Source organism: Gekko japonicus, unplaced genomic scaffold (genome assembly GCF_001447785.1).
Source record: "Gekko japonicus isolate JY-2015 unplaced genomic scaffold, Gekko_japonicus_V1.1 scaffold1252, whole genome shotgun sequence".
In the NCBI taxonomy this organism is placed as follows: domain Eukaryota; kingdom Metazoa; phylum Chordata; class Lepidosauria; order Squamata; family Gekkonidae; genus Gekko; species Gekko japonicus.
The window spans coordinates 175,918-186,723 of record NW_015167576.1 but is presented as its reverse complement, the minus strand read 5'-3'; the positions used below and the strand labels follow the sequence as shown (position 1 = coordinate 186,723).

Sequence of the window (10,806 nt, the reverse complement as noted above, 5' to 3'; positions counted from 1 at the left end):
CTCCTCCTCCTCCTCCTCCTCCTCCTCATTCTTCCCTCAAGCCTCTTCATCTCTCCAGCCCCCCTTTATAGATTGGTTATCGTCGCCCCCAGACAAATCAATACGGCAGCACTCTCCCCCTCCTTCCCTCCCCCTCACTAGCAAGTCCCCCCAAATGCCGATTTCTTCCTCCGATCCTCTAAGGCAAACACTTTGCTGTTGTCACCGATCAATTCCGAGGTGGGGATGTGAAAAAGGAGCCGCGGACCATGAAAGGCCAGGAACTTTGGTATTCAGGAGGCGTTCCATTTGTCTTAGACACACATCACTGAAGCACAAAAAGGGGTGTGCGTGTGTGACAGGAAGAGGGGTGGGCACAGCGAATCTTCAATAAACCCAAGCTCCGACATAAGGCAAGAGCTCCGATCATGTGCCGGACAACCTGCAGTTTAACCATTTGACTCTTGTGGGGGCCCACCCTCTCTTTTGCCTCCTCCCCTCTGAATTATTTCTGCAGGAGCACCGATCTGTACTTTATTTATTGCCCTCCATTTTATCCTCACAGCAGTCCCGTGTGGTGGGTTGGGCTCAGCGTGTGACCGGCCCAAGGTCACCCAGCGAGCTTCCATAGCAGAGAGGGGATTCGAACCTGGGTCGCCCAGATCCTAGCCCGACAAACTGCTGCTCCACCCTGACTTAAAGGTGCCACTGGGCTATGGCCCAATCTACATCTAGCATTCGCCCCACTGTTTTACCAAACTCACACTGGAACAGAAAAAGATGCGGCTCAAAACCACATTCAAATACCCCGGGGGGCCAGTGCCGTAGGACCATAAAACCAAGAGATCAAACAAAGTGAAAGCGGCATGCAATGTAGAGGGGGATTTCTGTTCCAGCCTGGGTTTGGTAATTTATTTATTTATTTATTTGGATTTCTATCCCGCCCTCCCCGAAGGCTCAGGGCGGCTAACAGGGCACAATGCCAGATAATAACAATAAAACAATATAAAATGTTAAATTACAAATCGACAATTGAAACAATTAAATAGACATCATAAAAACATTTTCGGTGCTCCCCTATTCAATTCCAGATGTAAAGATTTTAAACCAAGATGGTGTTCTCAATGGCATAGCTAGAATATCACAGCAGTGCATATCCCACTGCCCTGCCGTCCCCTAAAAACGTTCCGTTCCCTCCAATAGTGCCCGCAACAGCGGTAGCAATATGCGAAAATCATAGGGCGTTAGTGGAACAGTGATGGTGGCGGCTCCTATTCGAAAGCCTGGCGGAAGAGCTCCGTCTTACAGGCCCTGCGGAACTGTACTAGGTCCCACAGAGCTCATTCCACCAGATAGGAGCCGCCACCGAAAACGCCCTAGCCCTGGTAAGAGGGCGCAGCAAATGCTAGATGCAGATTGGGCCTTTGTTTTGACTCCCAATCTGTGTGCCAGTCCTTCCAAGGCAGGGAAACCTACTGAAGCCATCTGCACCAGAGAGTGACACAGTGGGTTGACATATAGATTGGGTCAGAAGCAGCACTGAATGAGAAAGGAGGAGGGTCTTTTAAGCTGTCTCCCCACCCTATTGCCATTGTCCATGCTTTTTAACTCACTGAGTTCTTCTTCGCAACATTAATCTTATTGTTTGATACGCTAATGATATGACCGTTGTCTTTAGGATTAGAATTAGGATGAGGATTCTTAGCCTGTTTGAAGGCCCTGGAGTGGAAAACTGGGACAGAAAGAGCCAGCGTGGTGTAGTGGTTAGAGGGCTGGACTACGATCTGGGAGACCTGGGTTTGAATCCTGGCTCTGCCAAGGAAGCTCCAGATGAGAGCTGGAACAGAATGGACTTTTCAAAAAACTTGGAAGAGATTTTATGACTGGTATAATATAAGCGTAATAATTTGATGGAAATTTGAGTACACAGAAAAGATAAGCTAGTAAAATAGACAATGAGATTAGAAATGTAACAAATAGATAATTGAAGAATAGAAAACGGAATAAGCCTCCTGTAATATGTTTTATGTTTGTTAGTGATAGTTATGTGTTGTTTTTTTTTATGTATGTCTGTAGTGTATAATGAAAAAATAATAAAAGTGTACCCTCGGGTACTTAAAAAAAGAAAAAAGAAAACTGTAAACTGCTTCGGGTCCCCAGTGGGGAGAAGGGAGGGTTTAAATGAAGCAAATAAATAAATATAAAGGAAGAAATAGAGTTAAAGAGACAGTTGTGGTTACTTTAGTGTGGCTCCTTTCCCATCTCTACTAGCAGCGAAGAAGAAGAAGAGGAGGAGGAGGAGATTGGATTTATCCCCCATGGCCCTTCACTACCCAAAGGAGTCTCAGAGCAGCTTACAAACTCCTTTCCCTTCCCCTCCCCACAACAGACACACTGTGAGGTAGGTGAGGCTGAGAGAGCTCTTTTGAGGACTGATCTTGAGAGAACAGCTCTGAGAGAACTTGTGACGGACCCAAGGTCACACCAGCAGCTGCATATGGAGGCGTGGAGAATCAAACCCGGTTCTCCCAGATTACAATTCATTCTCTTAATCACGACACCAAACTGGCTCTCACTCAAGAGATGAGGTCAGGGCTCAGCTATCAGGTTTTGCCTGCAGAATGTTACAGGTTCGGTCCTAGGCATGTGTGGCTGGTATCCGGGCGGTAAACAATACTGGGCTAAACAGATGGAGGAAAAGACTCCGCCTAAGATGGCTACTTCAGCATACCCTAGACTATTCTCCACTGAGACCTCGTCACTGGTGAACGCTAGAGTTGCCAATCTCCAGGCCGGGCCTGTAGATAATCCAGGATTACAACTGATCCCTAGCCAAGAGTAGTCAGATCCCCCAGAGACAATGGCTGCTCTGGACAGTGGACTCTACGGCAGTATGCCCAGCAGAAGTCCCTCCCGACGCTCCACCCTTCCCAAATCTCCAGAAATTTCCCAACCTGGAGCTGGCAACCCCAGGTGAATGCAGACGACCGAGCAGTACATGACCGCAGGGTGCAAACAGCCCCTGGGTCAGCCAGTCACTGGAAGGGGCTGGGAGACTGTTACCACCCACGCCTTCTTAGAAATCAGGGATTTGGCCGGATGATACAAACTGTACTGACCTATTGCTTGGAACGACGGTTGCCCTCAGCTCTGCACTGAGCGCGGGGGGGGGGGGGGGGGCGGAAGCTTTTTTCTCCCCGGTGCTTGTGACGTGCGCAAAGGCAAACGGGGGGGGGGATGCCAGGGGCCACAGCCCCTCACCGCCCTGGTTTCCCCAGGAACACTTTGGGTGCTTTCACACACATTGGATAACGCACTTTCAGTCTACTGTGCAAAATGGGGGAAATCACTTGCAGACAATCGCTGAAGCACATTGAAAGTGGACTGGAAGTGCATTTATCCAGTGTGTGTGGCGGCGCGATTATCTGGCACTCGTGCAATGCAATTGCACACGGCAGCACATTTCTTTCCCTCCTGGGACTAAAAGCAACTCACTCTGCGTGTGTGAGTGTGTTGTAAGAGTTACTTTCAATCGGGGGGCAGAGTGAGGTGGGGAGAACTTGTCGCCCTTTCCCCAGGACTATGGCCTGAATCCATATTTTTGAGGCTAAATTATATTGGGGAGTTCCAGCCTTGGACCCCTCACTATCAGGTGTATTTTGGCTCTTTAACACAGGAGCTAAAGGCATGTTTTATTGTGTTGATAAAATAATACGTTGGAGCACGTAAGGAAATGTGGCTTGAAAAAAGAGTATCGCTTAAAACAGGCAGTTTGTGTTATGTGATGAAAACACTATTACGAGACCTGGAATTTCCTCCCCCGTGCAGCCATCCTGTCTGACTTCAGACAGGTAGAAGAAGAAGAAGAAGAGAAGAGATTGGATTTATACCCCATGGCCCTTCACTACCCAAAGGTTTCTCAGAGCGGCTTACAAACGCCTTCCCCTTCCCCTCCCCACAACAGACACCCTGTGAGGTAGGTGGGGCTGAGAGAGCTCTTGACAGAAACGGCTCTTTTTCAAGAACAGCCCTTATCAGAACTACGGCTTGCCCAAGGTCATCCAGCCAGGTGCAAGTGGAGGAGTGGGGAATCAAACCCGGTTCTCCCAGATTAGAGTCTGCGCACTTAACCACTACGCCAAACCAGTACACCAAACCACTACACCAAATATTCAGATCAGCGGCTCCCAGCCTTTTCGGTATGGTGCCCCACATGTCCAAATTGCCTTGGTACGGTGACCCATCCAGGGCTGGTTCAAGTTTTTTTTGGCACTTGGCCTACCCAATGAGAAGGGGGCACTCACTGGAGAAGACCCTGATGCCAGGAATGTTTGAAGGCAAAAGAAGAAGGGGACAGCAAAGGATGAGATGGTTAGACAGTGTTATCGATGCAGCGAATGTGGGGTTGAGCACACTCCGGGGGATAGTGAAGGACAGGAGAGCCTGGCGTGATGTGGTCCATGGGGTCGCGAAGAGTCAGACTCGACTGTGCGACTGAACAACAACAACAGCAAAAAGCAAACGAGGACCTTTGCACCCATCTAGTTCAGTATTCCATTATCTACAGTGGCTAACCAGACGTTTTTGAGAAACCAGCGAATATCACACAAAGGGGGCAGCTTCCCCCACTGTGATCCACAAGCATGTGGCATTCTGACCCCACAGCGTTTGCATGTGGAGGTTGCATTCTGGTCTCTGACCACCCTCACCTGCTCCAGGACTCTTTTTCATCCTCCCTCCTAAGGAGGGGCGGATTCAGGCTCACTGGTGCCCAAAGCACTGAACAATCTTGGCGCCCCCCTCCTTTCTACAATGACCCCCAGTCCATTTTAGTTGTTGACCTGTCTGGCCAGAGATACAATGCAGATTGCGACAATACAAAAATGTATCCATAGAATGTTAGAAAAAAGAGGGTTCATTTTATCATATGTGGTGGACTTGTGATAAAGCGACTAAATATTGGACTGATATACATAGTGAGATGCAAAGTATGACTAAGAGAACTTTGATGTGGTACTTGATTACAGCAGCCAGAATGACTTTTGCTCAATCTTGGAAACAAGAAAGAGTGCCAGAAATCTGGGAATGGATTAAAAAGTTGCTTTTTATAGTTGAAATGGACAAATTGACAAGGAAACTGAATAACAAAGATCCAGAGGAGTTTATGGCGGATTGGATGGACTTTAAAGAATATCTGGAGAGAGATTGGGATGCGAAGAATAATCTATTTTGCTTTGATAACTATTAAGAACATTGATAGACTCCGAAATAACTGATAGAGATAAGAGATATATTGATGAAAAGGTTACTGTTTAATTTGAATTTTTGGTGTTTAGAGATAAGCAAATGAGAAGAAAAGAAGTAAGGGAAGGGGGCTGGATCACTGTGGGAAGCCAGAAGAAGGGGAGGGGTAATGAAATGGGATATGGGTTGAAAATATTGTTTTAATGTTGAACTTGTCAGGGGTCGTTTCGTAGAAAAAGAGCTAGGGGAACTCATTAGCATAACTCATTAGCATATGCCACACCCCCCCGACATCACCGGAAGTGTGTCATAAGGCCACACCCCCTGACATCACCGGAAGTGTGTCATAAGGCCACACACCCCACCCCCAACGGTCCCGGCGGCCTTGCAGCTCCACTGCTGAGCCCCATGAGGGGCCCGGCGGTGGACCTGCAAGGCCAGTGGGAGTGCAAGGAAGCCCCGCGAAGGCCCTCCCTGGCCCCAGGCAGGCAGGGGTGGGGAGAGGCAGGGAGGAAGCAACTTACCCTCCCTCTTCTCCTGCCTCCTCCTGGCTGAATGAGGGCCGGAAGCGGGGCGGCCGGAAGCAGGGGGCGGGGCTTCGTCATGTGCCCCGCTCCCCCGTTCCTCACCCAGGGGAACTGCGATCCCCCGCGTTCCCCCCCCCAAATGACCTCTGGAACTTGTTATAATATTCCAACAATAAAAATGTTTTAAAAATGTATTCATAGGATAACACAATATACTGTACAAACTAAGCTTTTCACCCTTTCCCCAGCTTTGTGGTGCCCCCTTTGGCCCTGGTGCCCTAAGCACCTGCTGAGTCTGCTTCATGGCGAATCTGCCCCTGCTCCTCAGAGTCTAAGAAACCCCCTCTAGTAACCATCAGGGCATGTTTTGCCTGATCAACAGGTAGATGCAGTGGAGGAAAAAAATATCAACTGATTCATGACGCGGGAGATCCTGTTTCCAGGGTCAGATTTTGGTTCCCAAAACACAAGAGAGAGCAATGAAGCAGGCGGGGCGGCCATTAGGAAGGGCTGACGCTGAGACCCACTCGCAGAGTCTTTGCGACACACTTTGTGGTCCTGACCCACAGGCTGGGAAACACTGCCTTAAAGCACGATGACCTGCAAGGTCCCTTCCAACTCTACATTCTATGATTCTATGATTCCACGATGGTTTGCATTACATGGAAAAGAACTCATACAAGACCTGGAGTCTCATGCCCCGTGGGTGGACATCTTGGCTTCCTTCAACAGGCAGAATGCTCAAAGCAGAAGCTCTGGGCCTTTTTGGCATGGTGGCCCAAGGCAAGTTATGACCATGGCGCCTGTCTAGCTCAGCATCCCATTTTCTGCAGCAGCTAACCAATTTTTTTTTTTAGAAGCCAACAAACATTGCACAGAGGGGGCAGCTGCCCCCACCATGAACCTTGAACATACTCAGCCTTTGCATAGGGAGGTTATAGTCCAGCCTTGACCACCGTCTCCTTCCCCATTACTCCCTCTAATCCAAGAAGAAGGAGGAGGAGGAGGAGGAAGAGAAGGAGAAGAGGAGGAGGGGGAGATTGGATTTATACCCCACCCTTCACTCAGAGTCTCAGAGCGGCTTACAAACCCCTTTCCCTTCCCCTCCCCACAACAGACACCCAGTGAGGTCGGCGGGGCTGAGAGAGCTCTTTCCAGAACCGTCCTTGGGAGAACAGCTCTGACAGAGCTATGGCTTGCCCAAGGTCATCCAGCAGCTGCAAGTGGAGGAGTGGGGAATCAAACCCGGCTCTCCCAGATTAGAGTCCCTGCACTTAGCCACTCCACCAAACTGGCTCACTCACTCTAGCGACCATCAGGATATGTTTTTACTCGATCAATATGTATAAGCAGTGAAGAAGAAAAAAATAAAAGGTACTGCTTCCAGGGACAGATCTTGGTTTGTAAGATACAAAAGAGAACAATGGAAAGGACGGGGGTAGTCATTAGGGAAGGCAGCCTGTAACCAATGTTCCCTCTAAGCTGTGGAGTCTTGTGAGCAAAAATCCTGCTTTGTGAGCTACTAGCATTAAAGTTGTGAGCAAGCAATTTGGCTCGTGCATAAATTAGTTTGCTGTGGAGCCATCCTTCCTGAGCTAAGACAAAAATGTGTGAGCCGGAGGCTAAAAAACTGTGAGCTGGCTCTCACTAAGTCAGCTTAGAGGGAACACTGCCTGTAACCCACTTTCGGGTCCCGACCCACAGGTTGGGAAACACTGACTCAAATGACACCACACCAATTAACATGGTTCTTTAAAATATATCTGCAAAAGAACTGGGATGTGAAACAAAACTTAATATGTTTAGATCAATATTAAGTCAAATGATGTTATCTTTAGATTGTAACGATAAGAAATTGATATAGTTGATGATATGAAGTAATTTGGAGCAGGGGTGGAAGCATTGCGGGAAGCCACCGGAGGGAGGGAAGGAACTGGGAATGGGGTAGGCAGTTGATAGAACGAAATGATTTAATTTTATATGTTGTATTCCTGAGAAAATAAAAATTTGCTTACCAAAAAAAAAAAAACATGGTCCCCCCCCCATACAATTATGTTTAAGACAAAGTCTAGTGCAGCTCCCTTTGTACCACCAGAGCTTGACATTGGAAGACTGTGCTCCCCCCCCATGGCTCACATCTGCCTGGCACCCCGATTCCACTGCCTGCCTCGGATTTCCTAATGTCACGGCCACCTCTGGCACCCCTTGACCTTTTTCCCTTTTAAGCAATCCGCTCCATCCGAACAGCTCTTTCATCCTTTTTTGTAGCTGGATTAACTTGCACGTCATTTGGCGCATGTAATCGACATATGATCAAGACGAATTTGTTCTCCATCCATCTCCAGCCCTGCCGGGAAGTTTACGTACCGAGCATATCCTCCGAAACAGGTGTGCGCAGAATGTCCCCGGTGAACTCGCAAGAGGTCTTCTTCGCGTCGATCCCAGATGTGCCTTCGAACACCTGCGGAGAAAAGGGCCGCCGGGGGCATGGACCCAATTAGTGGCAATTAGGAAGGATTAACGGCAAATGAGGGCAAACAGATTCAGGAAGAAGGGAGTGGGGGAGAGCCAGTTTGGTGTGGTGGTTAAGTGCGCGGACTCTAATCTGGGAGAACCGGGTTTGATTCCCCACGCCTCCACTTGCAGCTGCTGGATGACCTTGAGCAAGCCGTAGTTCTGATAAGAGCTGTCCTTGAAAAAAGAACCATTTCTGTCAGCGCTCTCCCAGCCCCACCTGCCTCCCAGGGTGTCTGTTGTGGGGAGGGGGAGGGAAAGGAGTTTGTAAGCCACTCTGAGACTCCCTTGGGTAGTGAAGGGTGGGGTATAAATCCAATCTCTTCTCTCCTTCTTCTCTCTGCGTGTTTGTGGGATCTGCAAATCTGGAGGAGGTTCTAAAAACACGTGCAACTCGAGCCACCTTCTCTTCTTTCTCTCTGCGCTCCTCCCTGGAAGTTTTGCTCTGGGCTACCAGTGTCCAAGTTTACCCCCTGATGTCTCTCCACTCTGTTACCTGTCAGAATCCTCCTTCCTGTCTTGCAGATGCATCCCAATCCCTTCCCTCTATTGCCATATTCAAGTTCCTCCCCAGGACACCACATCTGCCGACTGGCCTGACTTCCTTTGTACTGTATTATTTTATCATTATTCTTTCAAACATTCGTTAGCCGCCTTTCTCCCTCGCGGAACTTAAAGCGTCTTACGATCCTAACTATAAATACATGTTGATGGGGTCCGAACTGGCAGAGACTGATCAAGAGAGAGATCTTGGGAGTTGTAGTAGATAACTCACTGAAAATGTCGAGACAGTGCGAGACTGCAATAAAGAAGGCCAATGCTATGCTGGGGATTATTAGGAAGGGAATTGAAAACAGATCAGCCAGTATCATAATGCCCCTGTATAAATCAATGGTGCGACCTCATTTGGAATCCTGTGTGCAGTTCTGGTCACCACACCTTAAAAAAGATATTGTAGCTTTGGGAAAAGTGCAGGAAAGGGCAACTTGAATGATAAAGGGGTTGGAACACTTTCCCTATGAGGAAAGGTTAAGGCGCTTAGGGCTCTTTAGCTTGGAGAAACGACGGCTGAGGGGAGACATGATTGAGGTTTATAAGATTACGCATGGAATAGAGCAGGTCGAGAAAGAGGTACTTTTCTCCCTTTCACACAATACAAGAACTCATGGGCACTCCATGAAATTGCTGAGCGGTCGGGTTAGAACAGGTAAAAGGAAGTCCTTCTTCACCCAAAGAGTGATTCACATGTGGAATTTACCGCCACAGGAGGTGGCGGCGGCTACAAGCATGAAGGGCTTCAAGAGGGAATTAGAGAAGCATATGGAGCAGAGGTCCCTCAGTGGCTCTTAGCCACAAGGTATAGATAGGGGCTCTCGGTCTGGGGCAAGGGATGCTCTGTCTTCTTGGTGCTTGGGGGGGTGGCAACAGTGGGAGGGCTCCTAGTGTCTTGGCCCCACTGCTGGACCTCCTGATGGCACCTGGTATTTTTTTAACCACTGTGTGACAGAGTGTTGGAATGGGTGGGCCATTGGCCTGATCCAACATTGGCTTCTCTTATGTTCTTAATCAGTGTTTAAAAGTTTCCAGACATTTGTGGTCTTAAGTACTGCAAGGGAGAGCTTGTACCTGAATAAAACATGGTCTTAAAGGTGCCACTGGACTGTTTTGGACCGAGGGGCCGGGGGGGGGGGGCTCTGCAACTTACCTGGTGTCAGCAAGTGCCAATATGTTTCCTTGATCTCTGGGTATGCTCCTAAGTTTCCCTGTCCTCTGTGTATGCTCCTATGTGTCCCTATTCTATAGGTATGCGCTTGTTTGCTTTCGCTTTCCCATGTATGTCTGTTTATGCACTTAATTGCCTAGTTGCAGGAACGTCCATATTTCTCAAGGCCACAGGTGGTTGCTGGCAGGTAGTAGCTTGGGTGATCTCATGGCATTATCCATGAGAAGCAGTATGTTATGATTAAGTAGGAGCGTTGCTTCCCAGGCTCAATGGTGCGTGCGGGAAGTCCCGCAATTGGGCCTCAGCTTTTTGAATTTCCTATACTCTATGGGGATCCATGCTTATGCCTCATTCTGAACAGTGATCCTGTTATGCACCTATCGCTTCAAAATATAGTAAAACCTTTCCTACAAGTGTGTACTTTGTTGATGTGATGGGAGTCTGACACCTGGCTGCTTCTTGCTCTGACTGAGGGCTGCTGGGAGCAGGGGGTGGGGCTTGTTGCATGTGCCCGCCCCCTGGGCTCTTTACTGCTGGAGCTCCACTCCTGTGCGCTCCTGCAGGAAATGACCCCTGCCTGTCATTGACTAGTAGCCACTGATAGCCCCATCCTCCAAAAACTTCTCCCTTCCCCCTTTCAGAGCCTTCCCAATTGGCAGTCATGACCACACCCTGTGGCAGCAAGTTCCACAACTTAGCTAAGCACTGGGTGAAGAAGCTACTACCTTCTGAAGGTGATGCCTTGAACTGGACAGCCCAGGCTGGCCCTGGTTAGTACGTAGATGGCAGACCACCAAGGAAGTCCAGGGTTGCTGCATA

The 10,806-nt window shown here is 48.8% G+C and overlaps 1 protein-coding gene across 1 annotated transcript in view; it reads right to left on the bottom strand.

Annotated features, from left to right (window-relative positions):
- The window catches only part of ATP6V1B1 (ATPase, H+ transporting, lysosomal 56/58kDa, V1 subunit B1), a 123,507-nt gene that overhangs the window by 33,357 nt on the left and 79,344 nt on the right, over positions 1–10,806 (bottom strand). The window contains exon 4 of the mRNA XM_015413870.1: positions 8,118–8,211. Coding sequence (XP_015269356.1) covers positions 8,118–8,211 — 94 coding nt within the window. The remainder of the gene's footprint in view (positions 1–8,117; positions 8,212–10,806) is intronic.